The sequence below is a fragment of the Malania oleifera genome, chromosome 4 (assembly GCF_029873635.1).
Source record: "Malania oleifera isolate guangnan ecotype guangnan chromosome 4, ASM2987363v1, whole genome shotgun sequence".
NCBI classification, from domain to species: domain Eukaryota; kingdom Viridiplantae; phylum Streptophyta; class Magnoliopsida; order Santalales; family Ximeniaceae; genus Malania; species Malania oleifera.
This window is the reverse complement of record NC_080420.1, coordinates 44,563,145-44,581,557: the sequence shown is the minus strand read 5'-3', so window position 1 is coordinate 44,581,557 and position 18,413 is coordinate 44,563,145. Positions and strand designations below refer to the sequence as shown.

Sequence of the window (18,413 nt, the reverse complement as noted above, 5' to 3'; positions counted from 1 at the left end):
TAAATTTGAACATATCCCTATTGTCGCATGGGCCATGATAAATAGCATTATTCTACTATTCATGCAGTGAGTTCCCATTGTCAATTGACTCAATTCCACAAAAGTCAATTCCGTGACATGGATGGTGAAATTGTATACATATATTTTTGTCTTTGCAAGACACACAATTTTTAAACATAGGAAGCATTAATTTATTTAAATTATGGAACAAAACTGAGCAGCAAAACAAAATCTAGAAGACAGTGGCATTCCTTAAAATTTGGCCAGAAAAATATAGACTATAGCTAAAATTTTAAAATTTTTAGAAGAGGTTAAACAAAAAGGTGGAGACCTTTTTTGAGGTTTCAAAATCCCCATGTGGACCGATGTCAACATTTGATTTTCAGATATTCATGCACCATCTCTAAACTCGATGATAAATAAAGGACAATGGTGTAAATGTTCAAAAAATCAAATGAATAGAAAGTTTCATGAAATTTTTAAAATTTAGGAAGATATTTGTATTTTTTTATCAAATCGAAGGGAATGAGCCCAAATAAAATAAACAGGATACATTAGATGCAATCATGGCATTCTAGTATACACATACTTGACAAAGGATTTCTTACAACATTAAATGTAGAATATGATGCAATTCATCCTTTCTTTTCTTCCAAATGCAACTCAAGTCTATAATACACCCTTTCAGTGATTTGTATACTACAAGATGGAATGGACCAACCAATGACGAGATTTCCCCATGTGCAATGGCATGACAAGAGCAGTCATCGCCCTGTAAGCTTCACCATCCATGCCCCTCCCAGGTAGAGACCCAAAAGAGGTGCCGCCAGAAGCATCTGAGTTAGAGGATCAGTTGACGGTGTAAGTACAGCAGCAACCACCACAGACCCTACCACCACGTATCTCCAAATCGATAACATCTGGTCTCCTGAAACTATCCCGACCCGTCCAAGAAGAAGTTGAATAACTGGAACCTGAAAAAAGAAACAAACCACAATTTTTTCAGTTTTTTTCCCCTTTAAAACCATTCAATACCATAATTATACATCCATGTAACATATATATATATATAACATATATATATTATACAATGAAAAAGGATAAAAGATAAATTCAAATCTGTGTCAAGACAAGAAAATCAGCAGAACCATATTTCATGTTTTATATAAATATGAATACTTAAAATGTAGCATCCGAAATAGCCTCAGAAACTTGGTTGCATCCAAACCTAAGTTCACAGGTTCAAGTCACATAAACCACTCATCCTGATGGTGGAGATAATGATACAAACATCACATCCTTCCATATCCTCCCAATATGGCATGGGAGACAGGAAGGCCTAGCACCGGCGGTTAAGGTTGCTCAACAGCAAGTGTCACCCTTACGGATAGGAAGTATATGATTAATTTGAAAAGATTTACCTGAAAAGACAAGCCAGTGCTAAACATGAGCACGAGTACAAACTCAAAGTACTGATCAATTGACCACAATGATTCCACAACCCCTTCTGCGTAATTAACAAAGAAATTCAAGGCTGCTGGAGTGAGAATGAGGTAGGAGAAGATGACACCAGCGTAGAAAAGTACGGAGGAGCCTAAAACAATTGGCCCTAGAAACCTTCTTTCTGCCCTTGTTAATCCAGGAAGAATGAAGGCAATGATCTCATAGAGAATAACAGGGCTCCCTAAAAGAAGACCACAGTATCCTGACACCTGCAACGCGACATTAAGAGAAATTCATTAGTGCTTAACGTGTTATTCTATAAACAATTAATAACATCAAATAAATCTAGCAGGGAAGAAACATACTCTTGGTCAAAGCTATTTACTGAATAATTTTTATCCAGGGAAAATTAAAAGACTGAATATCCAATTCAAGAATTTCTATACATTACAAATTCCTGGAAGCAGCTGATAATGGCATACAATTTGATCATGCTTTCATATACTGTAATTGAATAACACATTAGGTGTGGATGTGGTGAATACGCAATACAAATGTGACCATAAGCAGGGTTTTAAAGTTCAACAAACCTTCAACAATTAATTCTAGATTTTCACATGAAAATTAAATTTTAACATTCCATTCTTACTCTCAAGTTGGTCAAAAGCAGGTTTTTAATATTTATGCTGATTTAAGAAAACACAAAAAAGTCATATAATTGAATAGTGATATTTTGGGGGAAAATAATAAATTTAAAAAGAAAACAATGCTGTCAGCCAAACCAAGAAGGAGATGACTACATCGTGCATGAAAATACTGCTCCATTCCCCATCTAAAATTGTGTTAATACTCAATGGATGAAAAATAGGAAAGAAAATTCCCAAAATAAAAAAAAATGTAAAGCATCACCAATACAAATTGAATTTCAGTTCACATACTCAAATTTTTTTGATCACTTGGATAAAATGTTCGTAATATTATGAAAATAAATGCATGATCTTAAAGTTGCTACATATTCCATTCATTCTAACCTTCAAAGTTGTAAAAAAAAACTCGCCCGGAGCTAGTTGCAGAAATCGAACACCTTGCGGTTTAACAGGAGCTTCAAGAAGAATTATCAGTTCCTTTGAAAATGCAAAGCATCCCAAGATAGCAGCTCCAACTGCCAAAACTGACACAAATATTCTCTGACGCAGCTCCTCTAGATGGTCAAATATACTCATTTCTTTGTCTTCTGGAAGGAGCTCCTTATCAGGGTAAAGAAAATTATAAAGTGCACTTCCTTCAGTATCCTGGTCAACATTTTGTAATGTATCTTCTCTTAAGGCTTCATCTACATCTATAATCCCCACAATAAGCAAGATGTTAGGATTTGACTAGAAAACACAATATTACATTCCATTCCCAAAAATGAAGCCATTTTTTAAAAGATTTAAAACTAGCTAACAGAAGCTACAATGCAGTAATTATGGTACTCCAACAAACTATAATTCATTTCTTCAGGGTTGGAAAGGGAAGTCAAACTACAATTCATTCCATTTTTTTACTTTTGGGGGAGGGGATGGTGGAAGGGGAAGTTAAACCAACCAACTAATGATTTTTCCACACCATGAGAAACAGGCCATCTGAGGTTGTATAAGTGCCATTAGCCATTATTGATGAACTACTACCATTGAAAAATCATTTCTTTCAGACAATTTTATAAACCTAGTCATGGCACAACCCCCGCAGAGCAGAGCAACAATCAATAAATCCTGGGGTTTCAATCTATGGCCTTTCCTAGATATCTATGTGGACATTGAGTGGCTAAAATAATATTCGAGATTCCAGTCATAGTCATGATTTCATAGAAATGAAAGCCGGCTCTGCATTTGATATTGTACTTCAAGAGAAGTATATGCCAGAAGTGGCTTCAAAAGCTTGTTTATCCCTAGGTTATTTGTGCGAACTCTTTTAAGTAATGGGAACATCAATCCCAACAAAAGATCTTTGCTGAATTAAATTATGAAGTGATCCTTCTTGTTTTTTTTTTGATAGAATATGAAGTGATCCTTCTTTTGGATTTCCTATTTTATGTTCTTCTTCCGTATAGATCTCCCTTTTTCTTCATATAGATATTCTTGCATATAAAACACACACATGCAGGCAGGTATGTGGGAGGAAAAAAGGAAGGGACAAATGTATACAGAAAACATGAATACAGTATTTTAGAAGGATAATTGTACCCCATTTCTTGCCACATATTCTCTCGTCCATGAGCGTGGTTATGACACATGGGTAATGTGCTTTTGCCAAGCATATATTCGAATTTAACAAAAATATTAAATTTTAATTTAAAAAATTAAATGGCTAATTAATGCATAGAGCCTAAAGAGGTCTAAGGAATGTGTTTGTAAAATGTAGTTGATACATGGATTTAATAGATTCATAGAGTAATGTATGTAGGGAAGATGCTGAGTAAATTTTGTTTTTCATTGGTCATTTTTATTCCTTTAATGAGCTCATGCATAGCATCACCATCTAGTATCATGTAGATGTCTATATTTTTTTTTAATCTGTAAATGAATACATTTTATTAAATTTTAGAACTAAAATGTCATCATAAGTATAATATGTCAAGTGTATATTTGAATTTAACAAATCTATGAAATTTTTGAGATAATAACTTTAATGGTTAGTTAATGGCTTCTTCAATTTCTACTCATGGTGCTTCTCTTGATCAATGGCATGGTCGTCTGGGTCATCCATCGTTCCAAAAACTACAAGTTTTTCTTGCGTTCAAGTTTATTTCTAGTTTTGAGCATGTGCATGTCAATTTGGAAAGCATAATATGACATCTTTTCCTACAAGATTTGAGTCTCATTACTATCACTGTTTTCTCTTATTCATTCAGATATTTGGGGTCCATGCAGAGTCAAAATTTTGTCTGGTCATCAATATTTTGTGTCATCGCATATTTCTTGATGTACTTGCTCAATTATACACTTCTACAAGGAAATAGAAGCCTACTTTGGCATTGGTATTCAAATTATTCGATTTGAGAATGCACTTGAATTTGTTCCAAATGAGCTTCAATTTTTTTTTGCTTGGCCAAAGGAATCACTCATCAAACATCATGTGTACATATCCTTCAGCAGAATGGAGTAGCTAAATGGAGAAATAAACATTGACTTGACGTAGCACCGTCTCTACTCTTTTATATACATGGTCCTAAAAGCCTTTCAACTGATTCTTTGCATATAGACTGTTTCTGCTTAATAAGACATCCTCCAGTGCTCTAGGGGGACAAGTCCCCTTTTGTAACATGTACTCAAAAGCATCTATGTCCTCTATTGTGCCTCATTTCTTTGGGTGCACATGTTTTGTTTATGTTCCATATATAGATTAGGACAAAATCTCTCATTATGTTGTTAAATGTGCATTTGTTCCCTACTCAAGAACTCAGAAACAATATAGATGTTATGGTCTCCACAATGGCAAGGAATATGTTAGTGCAGATGTAACCCTTTTAAGAGAGGGGGGGGGGGGGGGGGCCGGGGGGGGGTGTTGTCCTCCTTAGATGGATATATTTTGAGTCTGCCAATGATTTCTGGCTCCCCCTCATGCATTGATCCTCCTGTCTCTACACTTGTCCCTTTACAAAAAACTTCTGCTCCTCCAAATCCATCCGTTATTGACCCAAAAAACAATTAGGGTTTACGAATGATAGAAAGCAGCCACAAACCATGCAGCAGCCTCTTTTGCCCTTTGTTGGTTCAGCTTCTAGTCCAGGAGACCCATCCCAGCATGACTTGGAATTTCCAATTGCACACAAGAAAGGTACCCAAGCACGTATTCAACACTTATTAGCTGCTTATCCTAATGCTCATTTTATTCAATTCTTTACCTTTCTAGTACTATGCATTTTTTTTCCTTGTCAATGTCCCCTATCTCTGAAGCACTTGCTAACCTTGAGTGGAAGCATTGAATGTATGTAAAAGGGATGCCTTCACCACTTGGGGGATATGGGATTTGGTGAGATCTCCCTAATGGCTCTATTGAATAGCTTAAGGCTCAATTAATTGCCAAAGAGTACACTCAAAACATATGGTACTGATTATTTTGAGACTTTCTCTCCTGTTGCTAGACTAAATTTTCCTATTTTGATCAGCCCTTGTACCAATTGAATGTGAAGAATGCATTCTTTTTTTTCTTTTTCTTTTTTTTTTTTATATCGCCGGGTGTCCTCAGCCGGCATCTACCAGATTACCCTGGGATGCAACATAGCCAAGACTATTCCCGCGCCCCGTGATACCGCCCCCACAGCACCACGAGGGTGTAAATTCAGGAACTCAGGGGAAACTCGAACCCGGGAGGCACAAAGGCTGACCTCGTGAGAGGCACACCCAGCGGACGAGTTTACCACCTGAGCCATGCCCTGGGGGCATGAAGAATGCATTCTTGTATGGAGATATGCAGGAAGAGGTACACAAGCAGCAACCTCCTCATATGTTGCTCCGCGGGGGGAGGGGGGTTGGCTGATAAGTTACGTAGGTTGCATCAGGCCATTTATGGTCTTTACCAGTCTCCTCAAGCGAGTCAAGCCTAGTTTGACAAATTTAGTTGGTCTCTGCATTTGGTTCTATTCAGTGCTACTCTGATCATTCGGTCTTTGTCCATTAAAACTAGACAATGTCGTACTTCTAGTAGTTTATGTAAATGACATCACCATCAATGCTGGCAATGACCAAAGTGAGATTGCGAATGTTAAGCAATGGTTTCAAGAAAATTTTCAAATCAAGGACTTGGGTTATGTTAATTTCTTGGTGTTGAGATTGTATGTTGTAAGAAAGGATTAAATCCATTTCAGTCAAAATGTACCTCAGACTTGCCAAGTGAGACTAGTATGTTGGGAGCTAATCCATCTAATACTCCTAAGGATCCCAATGTGAAGCTATCTAGGGATGTTGGACTAGACTTTAAAGATAAACATCAATATAGATAGTTGTTTGGCAAGTTGATCTACTTGACTATCACTAGACCTAACATATCCTTTGTTGTGGGGTGGTGAATCAGTTTATGGAAAATCCTAAACAATCACGTCGGGATGTTGTTTGCGGGATTCTAAGGTATCTCAAAGGCTCTCTTGGTAGAGGTTTAATATATAAATATGATTGAAATTATGATATCAATTAGAATTGGAGTCTTCTTCGCACACGTTCTTGACATACATGGGTGAGCATCGCCTTGAACCAAATGCTTAAGCCTATTAGGTATTTGGCCCAACCATGCATATAAGCATCCACCATTCACTCAATTTTTCCAATGTGAGACAAACTCACAAGTTAAATTCTCAACAATCTTCCCCTCACTTGTGAGTTTCAACCACTCCCCTTCAGTGGACGCCGTTTTTTATCACCTAGTGTCATGCAACCAACAAGGAACCATTAATCAACCATTGGAAAGGGGCACAAAACTATGGGAACCCACTCATCACCGCTCCTTCTCCACGTGTCTACATCTACAAGTACACATACATGACTACTCAAACCCAATTAAAAGTCTCCCACTGGACCCTTTGTGGGAACAAGCCCAATTCTCCACAAATTGCTCAAGTGGGCTTTACTCCCGTGCCTTATGTGCCTCGAATTGCATTCCACCTGCCTTCAAATCGATCCTACTTTCCACATCTTGACCTATTTGGATCCATCTACCTACGTAGATTATCCTTATTGGTTTCAATCACACACTTGGTCTTCTAACTATTAACACGTCAAGAGATTTAGTTTTACACTTCAACTTTATAATGTCGCTCACCTAGAGTTACGAACCATCAACTTTGATACCACTTGCTAGAATTGGGGAAGTCTTTGCACACATGATGGATGAGCACCAACTTAGCCTAGAAGCTTAAGCCAATTGGGTCTTAGGCCCAACCATGGATATAAGCACCCACAATTCACTCAAATTTCCCAATGTAGAACAAACTCACAAGTGGAATTCTCAATATACTTTGATGCAAATTGGCTAGCACGATTGATGATCAAAGGTTTATTACTAGATACTGTACATTTGTGGGAGGTAATATTGTTACCTAGCATAGCAAGAAACAAAATATTGTAGCAAGATCTAGTGGTGAAGTAGAATACCAAGCTAATGGCTCATGCAATGAATGAGTTTATGTGGTTGACATCTCTCATCTCATAGATGGATTATTGGTTAAGCAGTATTCAAGCTGTCATTTATATTGCTAGCAACCCAATGTTTCATTAGACTACAAAGCACATTGAAGTTAACTGACATTTTGCTAGAGATGTTGCATTGTAAGGACTCCATTTATGAAATCTTTAGATTAGTTAGGTGGTGTTTTCACTAAGGCTTTATTCAAGCCTGCCTTATCTATTGCAACAAGATAGGGTGAAAACAAAAGGGTGTCTCCTAGTCATAAGGCCCCCCACTTTGCAAGGGTAGGGGGAGGATCGTCGCAGTTTACACAGCCTTACCCCTGTTTTTGTACAGAGAAATTGTTTTCTTGGATTCAAACTCGTAACCAACCGGTCATAAAGAAGCAATCTTACCATTGCAACAAGCTAGGGTTAAGTGATATTTACACACCTCCAGCTTAAGGGAAAGGAGATAGGATGTTTTAGTAATTATGTGGTGTAAGTGGGGGCATTTTTGTCTTTAAAGTTATTTTATCATTAAGATAAGAGGGCAGACCTGGAGTTGAACCTAATGCTCCACGAAACTGCTGCCTTCTTCTTTTTTTCTCTTGCTTTCTTCCTCTTTTCTTCTCTTCTTCCCTTCTTTTCTTCTTCTCTCCTCCATCTCTAACTTTACAACAATTAGTTTTGTGCAACTTTACTTCAGTTTTTTATCATTTTTTCTTGATTCCTTACCTTATACAACATAAAGTTCGGTTTTTAACAACTTTTCTAGACTTCTTTCCTTACTTCTTAGTGTTTAGAGAATCATACACATTACACATGAAATATGATTTTTTATTGTTAAAAAAGAATGTGTCTTACTATATATATTAGTCCATGTAGGTAATTTGGAATTGAATTTGAAAATTTGTGCCAAATCTTACAATTGGATTTGATTCTCAACTCTTGGTATTCGATTAAAATATTGATTCAACAACTATCATGGCAATATTAGATAAACCAAGAGTAATTAGCATATAACCCAAACAATATCCTTTAGAGTAAATTCCTATTTAAAATATAACCAATTTTTTTCTATTTATTAAAAGTCAATTCATAAATTTATAAAGAGCAAACTGAATTCAGATTTTTCTGGAGTTTAATACTAGGGTTTAATATTTGCATGTTTAATTACATGAATAATGTAGCATACTATTACTTTTGATTTTGATAAATGCAAACGTAATAATATTTATAATATAGTGCTATCAGATGCTATATTATTTTAAGTTAAAATTTTAGAATGAAGTGTGACATGTGCACCAAATTATAGAAGAAAATTTTTAAGTTTCATCAAATGACTAATTTGTTTCTTTTTGTACTGTAGTTATAATACAATTATGTAGTCTCTGTAAGTTTTTAAACAAATAATCATATATTATTAGACTTATTATAATGACAATATTTAAAATAAACCATTAACAAACGCTCAAGTGTTTAAGGTTTAGGGCTAAGGGTTTAGGGTTTTTTAGAGTTTAGGGATTAAACTCTCAATGATAGATATGTTTTTTTATTGGGAAAAAATCTAGAATTTTTTAAAAAATTTAAAAATATCTCAATTAACTTATTTTATGTTTATGGGTCATCTGTATATACTTCGTGAGTGGAAATGTTCCTAATGCAATATCTATTCCTGACAATAAAATCTGGATGCTTTCTAACATGGTTGAAAATACAGATGGCACAAAACAGTGTCTACTTTTGAAAGCAAACTTCCGTCCCTCCAAGATCAACCAACCACAATACCATACATCATCCATAAGCTTTGGAGCATTAACATCCTCTCAAGACTACAGGGTTTTTGGAGGTTTCGAGGCATGAATAATCACCGTCTTTAATGTGATATTTTCCCTCACTTAAATGAGTTCGCTACAGGCAAAATTGATGCAAATCACCTCCAGCACACAACAAAACCACTAAAACTGTGAAGGCGGCAGACCTGAAGATCTTTCAGTATGACTATGACAGGAGGGAGGGAGGACAAATTTTGATGTTGATTTCGATAATTAATCCTTCCATTAAGACCTCTTATTTACAGACAAGAGTTGCAAATGATACCCCTTGAAATAGACACCACCCTTCAAAGCTATATTGCTTCATTTTGTAGACATGGTTGTTGTGTTTGAATTTCAAACTTATTTTAAAATGACACTTAATTTTGGCTCTTGACAGTTATTTCCGATAGCAATCTTGTCTGAAATTCTATTGTTAGATTCAAAAAAAATTAATTTTGAATATAAGGTCTTAATTACACACACATGCCAAGTAAACATATATATAATTATATTGCAATTATTTGGCTCCATTTTTCCCGCCAAATTCCAATTTTAACTAGTGGGCCTGAAAATTAATTATAAACTTTCCTAGTTCTCTCAAACTTAAATGTGGGGCAAGGGTTTATGAAAGCTTTTCCATCTCCCTTATATTACAATCAAAAACTCCAACAATCCCCCAATTAGATTGTAACACAAATTTAAATCAAATACTAATAAATTCATGCTTAAAATGTGGTATCTTTCAATTTAAACCTCATGTTCGTGTAAATATTTCAAAATTATAATGAAATCAATTGTGTCTTAAACATAAACTAAGATTCCTTTGCATAGGAATTGATATAAAACACGCATGATTCTATCAAGCATTAGTGAAAAGTTCACAAAATTTTAGGTGCTACTCTACTTTTCATGAACATTTACAAAATTAACCCAAACTTTTGTTAGAACCGACACCAGTTCTCATGTCCATATAGGAGAAGCTCCTATTATGCCTGTTAATGTAGACATATTACAACAAAGAACTTCATAAAGAGTAAATCCACTCATCCTCTTATCAATATAATAGTTACCACTGGATATTCTTGCTTAATTCCAATGCAGTAAATCACGTGTCAGTAACTTGTCAATAACTTCTAGTTGCCTATTAAACTAATTATCTAGCAATAGAACTAGAAAAGGTTGGGTTCGCGTTACTGTGATTTTAGAAGGGTTTCAAACCCAATTGTTGTGGTTTTCATTTTATCACTTGAGAGGCCTTTAGTGAGTGGGTCTACCAAGTTATTACTTGACCTAACATTTATAACAACAATTATACCTTCAGAAATTAGTTGTTTAACATATTAATGCCTTCACCATTATATATTTTACTAAATGCTCTAGACATAGTTGTTTCACCATCACATTGATGGTTTGCATCCCCTTGAACCAAAAAAGGTGCAATTCCAAATCCTAAAACCCATCACAAGCTTCATATTGAAACCCTTGCCCATGTCCCCTTTGACCAAAATAAATAAATAAACAAGTGTTGATGCTGCCATAATTGTGGGAATCATTTTCGCTGAAGCAAAAGATCAAGAAATCTCCATAAGTGGGCAAGGATCCACACCCTTGTGCAAGCAAAACTCTACGTTGTTCTCAAAGCAAGCCACTACATTGGCGTCACGAGCATGTTGAGCCATCCATCCTCATTGACCATCATCCTTTACCAGTTGTTCATATTCCTTGTCATTTGGATCACAAATGAGTTCTAGGATGCTCAAATCAAAGACCCACCTCTTCTTTATCGATAAAAGAGGTTCATTGCTGTTAACCCACGTCATTGCCAATGATTGTCTTGTCCCTAGTGGTTTATATAGGTCAATTATCATCACTGACATAAGGTCTTTTCTCATTCATTGCCCTTTTGGTTTTGATCATATCCATAAGCCTTTTAAACTCTCCAAACTAACCAGGTCAAACAAAACTGAGTCAAACCAGACCAAACCAGGCCAGTTTGTTTGGACGTCGTACAAAAACTATGGCCATTTTGTATATGACTGGAATGGACTAATTAAAGAAAGATCACTTAGGAGGCTAGGCTAGTTAAGAATTCAAATACAAAAAAGGCAACAACAACACCTTAAGTCAGCCACATGAATCCTATTCGACTGCCAGATTTATCTAGAGTCATGCCGGTACTTCATAATAACAATAATAACCATAACCAAGTGTTGGTGTATTTTAATATTATTATTTTATTTATTACCTTGGAAAAGAACATGTACCTTGGAATGAGTTATGTATCCATATTTAATTAGGTCATTCATTCATGTATTTCATAAATGCATAAGATTAATTATATGAATGTACCTTGAATCTAGGTTTGTATCTATTTAATATATACACATCTTATTTATTAAGTACATGGAAAATGAAGGGTCATTTTGTGCCTATAAATAGACCCTTGAGCCATTAGCACAACACACCAATCTCTTCTCTTCATTCTCATCATATCATTTTATTTTATTTTTTTTGAATCTAGAGAGTTTGACAAGCAAAGAAATGTGTTTTTTATTGGAGCTTTGGACTCCTCCGTTTGTGCAGAATTGGAGAGAGGCAAACGATTCAAATCAGGTTGTTGTATCCTAGGGGAGACAAGTCTCGAGGAGTTCTGCTGCACCAGTTCGTAGGCTAAGCCAAATAACTACAGAGGGCTTGAATCTCCTTAAAGAGAGAGAGATATCCGTGCCTAGGCCTATTTGTGAATCGTGTTTATATATGTATTTTATTTGTATCTAAGTTTTATTATTTTATTTTATTTTATTTTATATTAAATTTCCTATCAATTTTAAGGAGATTCAATACATGGAGCCTACGGTTAAGAAACCGAGTGAAAATGTTGGGGATCTCAACAAGAAATTTCGGTTTAAAGGAGCCCACTTCAAGAGATGGAAAGAGGAAAGTCAAATTGCCTTACAAGATGCAATTTTGCAAGAAAATGGTAATACCACAAAGGTAATTTTAATTGCTTCTGAACATAATACTTTACCAAATGGTCTTTTTACTAAAAACCCTGTATTAAAGCCTAAGAGGAGAAATATGAAAATTAATGGTAGACCTCACAAAATGAATAGGGGAAACCTTAATCAAAAGAATTTGAACCAAGGACCCTCTTATAATTCTTACAAGCAAAACAACAATGTTTGTTATGTTTGTGGCAAAAGTGGGCATATTGCTCGAATTTGTAAACTTTGAAAACGTGGGTCCATTCCTCAATCTAATATAGTTGAGGAACCATTTGTGGCAATGTGGCAATGCTTATTGATATAAATATGGTCCACAATATTGGGGGGTGGTGGGCAAACTCAGATGCTAGTTGGCATGTCTGTTATGATAAATCTTGGTTCAAAGCGTGCACACCTTTTAAGGAATCCAAAACTATGCTCAAAAAATGTTTTGAGATTTAAGTGAGGCTAATGTTATTTAAGGCACGAAGATAACAAGATCATGCGATGGTATATTTCTTTATCAGCAACATTACATTGAAAAATGAGTGGCTAATCAAGAGAATATAATAGCATTATTGGTAGCCTAAAATATGCAACTGATTTAACTAGACCTGACATTGCATACGCAGTAGGAATACTTAGTAGATTTTCAAGCAAGTCGAGTAGAGAACATTGGAATACTCTTGAACGTGTAATGAAATAATTAGTTGGTACCAAAAATTATGGCTTATTTTTTACTAAGTATCCTGCTGTACTTGAAAGTTTTGTGATGCTAATTAGAATACTTTGTCAGGTGATTTTCTCTTTACCATTGGTAATATTTTTACTTTAGGTGGTGGTCTTATTTTCTGGAAATCTAGAAAAACAAACAATAATTGCTAACTCAACTATGGAAGCTGAACTTATTGCTTTACCATAAGCTAGTGAAGAATCAAGTTGGTAAGAGATATGTTGTATGAAATCCCATTTTGGGAAAAACCAATACCACCTATCCTAATTAATTGTGATGGTCAACTGCAATTGGTATAGTAAATAACAATTATTATAACGATAAATCTAGATCTATAAGAAAAAAGCACAGTACTTGTGAGATCATATTTGAGTAGTGGCATCATTAATGTGAGCTATATAAAATCTTCTGAAAATCTTGCGGATCCATTAACTAAGGCCTTAGCAAGAGAAAAGGTTTGGAATACATCGAGGGGGATGGGATTAAAACCTGTAAAATCATGAACAATGTATTAGGATACTCAACCCAAGTACCAGAGATCCTATAAATGGGTTCAATGGGAAGAACAAATCATATTGTGGTCGTAAGAAATGCACTATTATTTTGAAGCTCATCCTTATGGTGTAAGTGCATTTATCTTGTAACGGAGGAGGTTGAGTTTTTAAAACTCTTAATGATAATTTGTATCTCTTATGAGTGGGGTGTCAGAGTCACAGGAAGCACCCTTGACAGGTTTCACCCATGTGAGCATGAGAGTGAGGCCACTCTCTATGAGAATTGAGCTTATTCTCAAATATACTCATAAAACTAGGATTAGCACAAGACCGAAACGTGCTAGCCATTAAAGCTCATGTCAACATCTGAATGATTATGTGTGAGCAATAATACTGTATTTCCCTTAAGCCGTCATAGTTCAAGTGTGAGACCACTACTAACTCTGCAGTAAAGATTATTATTCGCTAAAGAACACACCTCCATTATGCATAATTGTCAAACTCTCTACATGCATTGTACATACATAATATTAAAATGAGGGGGGAATTGTTGGTGTATTTTAATATTATTATTTTATTTATTACCTTAAAAAAGAACATGTATCTTGGAATGAGTTATGTATCCATATTTAATTAGGTCATTCATTCATGTATTTCATAAATGCAGAAGATTAATTATATGAATATACCTTGAATCTAGGTTTGTATCTATTTAATATATACACATCTTATTTATTAAGTACATGAAAAATGAAGGGTCATTTTGTGCATATAAATAGACTCTTGAGGCATTAGCACAACACATCAATCTCTTCTCTTCATTCTCATTGTATCATCTTTCTTTTTGAGTCTAGAGAGTTTGACAAGCAAAGAAATGTGTTTTTTAGTGTAGTTTTGGACTCCTCCGTTTGTGTAAAATTGGAGAAAGTGAAACGATTCAAATCAGGTTATTGTATCGTAGGGGGGACAAGTCTTGAGGAATTTTACTGCACCGACTCGTGGGCTAAACCAAATAACCACAAAAGGATTGAATATCCTTAAAGAGAGCGAGATATATGTGCCTCGGCTTGTTTTTGTGAATTGTGCTTGTATTTGTATTTTATTTGTATCTAAGTTTTATTATTTTATTTCATTAAATTTCCTAACACCAAGCAATTGCAATTTGAAGCTTTGTGGAAGTGTTAGTTTTGCACTACTAAACAAGTCGTTCATCCAAATGCCTTGTGAAAGTCTGTCTGTGTTAGTTTGCGGGTCAGTGGGTGTGTGGGTGTGTTTCTTTTCCTTTTTCAAGAAATGCTGTATAGAAGTGTAAATGGACTTACGATGGGAAAATAGATTAGAATCGTCATTGTCAACCTCCAATCCACGCATTAATCACAACAAATAGAAGCAGGACCTTAAACCACAAGATGTACTCTTCTGTACATCATGACTTGCTGGCTCACCATTTCTGTAAATCATGACTTGCTGGCTCACCACTTTGAAATTGGAAGGAAAAGCAAACAAATTCTAAGAAGAAATATAAAACGAGGAGGGAATAATAACTTGAGTGAAGTTACACATCCTAAACACCTATGTCATCCAAATTCCTACAATAGACGATGCTTGCCAAAGAAAACACTAGCCCATATCAGAAAAATCAATAAAATCCAAAACCCAAGTCAAAAAATCCAAGAAACAATCCCAAAAAAACAAAAAAGCAAGATTTTTTACTTTTATTAAATGCTATCATAATTCAGATGGGTCCCCTCTTACCAAGCCTATCTTCAAGAGCCGAGCCAACTCCTGCACTACCCCCCAACTGTTGCCGCTCCTCTTTCACATCATCAACAGCAGAGCAAACAACTCGACTAAAATTTTCAAGACCCCTTCTCTGCGAGAATCCCAACTTCGCTCTTCTCTGGTAGATTTGGGGAGAAGTTCGCAGCTTTACGCCACATTGAAGAGGATTAAAGCAGCAACTGCAGTTTTTGAGATGCAAATGATATAGGAGTGCTGTGCTCGCGCTTCCCATCTCACGGATTTTGGCGTCAAAATTCGATACTTCTGCGGACGATTGGGCTTGGGAGGCTCTAGTTGGGGTCGCCGGTCTTGGCCCTGCGGACTCGACGTGCGGTTGCGGTTCAGGCCGGATAAAATCACTTAATTAGAAACATTTCCAATCTAGTTATGAAATTCATCTTCCGCGCTTCATTTTCTGTCCATCTTTCACCACCATATATTGCTGCCCTCTAAAAGGCTCTTCTCCCTCTCATTTTATAATATATAGGAAACGTATAAAAAAGGGTTGAAAAGATGAGAGATAAAAAGAGAAAGAGATATTTTGTATAAAATTGATTCTAAATTATCTTGTAATTTCTCTTAAGATAATGAAGTTTTTTATTCGCTTATAAAGTAGGCATAATCGTACCACGCTGTCTCATTTCTATTTATTTTCCTACTTCTTTTATAACATGTTACCAACACGACCAACTGACATAATTTTTTTAAAACATATTTAATTTATTTGTTTTTAGTAAACTTTACTCCATAAGAATATAATATTCTCCAAAAGAGAAAATATCTTTTAAAATTTTAAGAGTATCAATCTCTAAAAGAGATGATAAGATAGTTGTAACGACCTGCTATTTCTTTTCCAATTCTAATTTTTTATATATATATACTGTAAAATTTATAAAGCTCTGATACCTACTAGATTAAACCAAACCATCAACCTAAGCAGCGGAAAACAGAATCCATATAAACACAATCAAGAAAATATATGATACTAGAGTGCTAAAATATGTCCCCAAACTATACATATATGACTGTTTCCCAAAATACCCTCAACTAGGCTAGGGCTATACATAAATACTCTAAAAAATACTCACTCTACTGACAAGGCAGCACTGAAACCCCTCTATCTGCGAGCTTGATCTACTCGCCTACCTGGATCACCTGAAAAATGTTAAAGTAATGGTATGAACCAACGCTCAGTAAGATGAAATATGTTATTGCTAATGTGTAGCAAAAGAGTTACAATACTTAAAGATCTGTTTCTAAATAATCATGTATAACTGAAAATGAGTATACAAGTACAAATATCATATACAACCACCACATGTACCCATGTTGCTTAACATATCTGTTTTTATAGGTTTTCCATTCATAATACTTCTACTATACATAAGTACCCCCACTCTTACTTTAAAACTGTATATACATCTAATAACTGAAAACTTCCCTGTGGATAACTGTATGTCATGATTTAACCCCTCATGACAGGATTGTGCGGCCCGTAGGCGGGATCTACCCTGACTGGCCAACCAAGATAAACTACTATACTCCATTAGTCTGATCAGCTCTCCCCAACCCATATATAATGGAGAGTCTGTCCACTCGTGGGCTCTATACGATCGACTTTCATATCACGTATTATCAAAATAGGTGGTTGCACTCTATACTGTATGTTGCAATGGTACCGTGCTCTGTAAATTGTATGGTCTAACAGGGTCTGATACAATATAGTACAGTTCTATATACAACTATCTGTTTTACCATGATTTTATAATAACTATATTAATCATGACATTGTGATAAACTATATCTCTGTCAACTGTATTTCTGAAATGAACTGTAAAATTGTATGTCATGGTACTGTAAAATGTATCTGTATCAACTGTATAATCATGGTATTCTGTAATTACTATAAAATATATTCACTATCAGTATATTCTGTAAAACATAGCTCTGAAAAATACTATAAAGCATGTCTCTATACTATATCTATATTCTCAAGCCACACAGTAATTTAAAACATATTATACATAATGGATAAACTGTATAAATTTCTGCTGTGAATAATAATCTAGTAAAAACATATAATTCATATTGAAATTATACTAGTATTGCCTAGCATAACATATTTCCCTTACTTGATTTCTACTAAAATCCTTCTATTATGATGGGTCCTACACCCGTAGGGTTCTCGCTCAACACCCTGAAAATCATATATCCCAGAACAAAATATCACTATTTCTACGTCTACAGCATTTCCTACAACTGCTGGAAAGTCAAATTTTGCTTAAAAAACCTTACCCTAAATTTGGGATGAAATTTAACTTCATCCCACCGACGATCCACTCCAGCAAACTTAGGGAGAACTTCCCTAGGAGCGTCGTGGTGGCCTTAAATCGTCGATCTGGCGAACAACAAAACTGAAATCGAAGAAAGATGGAGGTGGAGCCGTAGGAGAGAGAGAGAGGGAGTGAATTTCTGTGAATTGTCTGCGTAAAAATCCAAGTTTCAGCTATTTATAGAGTCGGATTCGTTGACGAGGCATGTCACCTCGTCAGCGAGTCCTGTAGAAAGTTCGTCGATGAACCTACACCCTCGTCAATGAATTTCAAACTTCCAAAAATCCTCCCTCGGTATTTTCTCGTCGACGAAACTTGTCTTTGTCGACGAGGCCCTCTTGTACCCTTGTCAACAAATCCCTTGTGTTTGTCGACGAGGACCTGATAAATTCTCTTGGGTCATTACATCTCAAAGTGCAAAATCGTCGACGAACGCTTTGAAGTCGGCTGCCTCCTTCTATTACCGTTTCCATTTCTATCCCTCTTTATTATTTAAATACCCTTATTCTTCGAGTCGTTACATTCTCCCTTCTTTATAAAATTTCATCCTCGAAATTTGCTATTCCTATAGCTTATCATCCCTTAAAGGCAAAACGGTCTACTTATTTTATCACCTACCATCACTTATGGCAGAGGAATACCATGGTTACATGGGTAGTTATGGGAGATTACAAGTATAAAAGA

At 35.5% G+C, this 18,413-nt stretch overlaps 1 protein-coding gene across 1 annotated transcript; it reads right to left on the bottom strand.

Moving 5' to 3' along the window:
* Positions 1–536: 536 nt before the first annotated feature.
* On the bottom strand, positions 537–15,872 carry LOC131153492 (sec-independent protein translocase protein TATC, chloroplastic). The gene is made up of 4 exons (XM_058105835.1): positions 15,370–15,872; positions 2,475–2,782; positions 1,422–1,712; positions 537–974 (listed from the first exon to the last, which is right to left on the bottom strand). Exons 1-4 carry the CDS (start codon positions 15,626–15,628, stop codon positions 765–767), a joined length of 1,068 nt encoding a protein of 355 aa, XP_057961818.1. The 5' UTR covers positions 15,629–15,872; the 3' UTR covers positions 537–764.
* Positions 15,873–18,413: the final 2,541 nt, after the last annotated feature.

Excerpts from the sequence above, each read along its gene's own strand:
- LOC131153492 (XM_058105835.1), bottom strand. The coding sequence starts at position 15,628 with ATGGGAAGCGCGAGCACAGCACTCCTATATCATTTGCATCTCAAAAAC. Across the intron at positions 2,783-15,369 it reads GGCTCTTGAAGATAGGCTTG|ATGTAGATGAAGCCTTAAGA; the intron begins GTAAGAGGGGAC and ends TGGGGATTATAG. Across the intron at positions 975-1,421 it reads GCACTGGCTTGTCTTTTCAG|GTTCCAGTTATTCAACTTCT; the intron begins GTAAATCTTTTC and ends TTCTTTTTTCAG.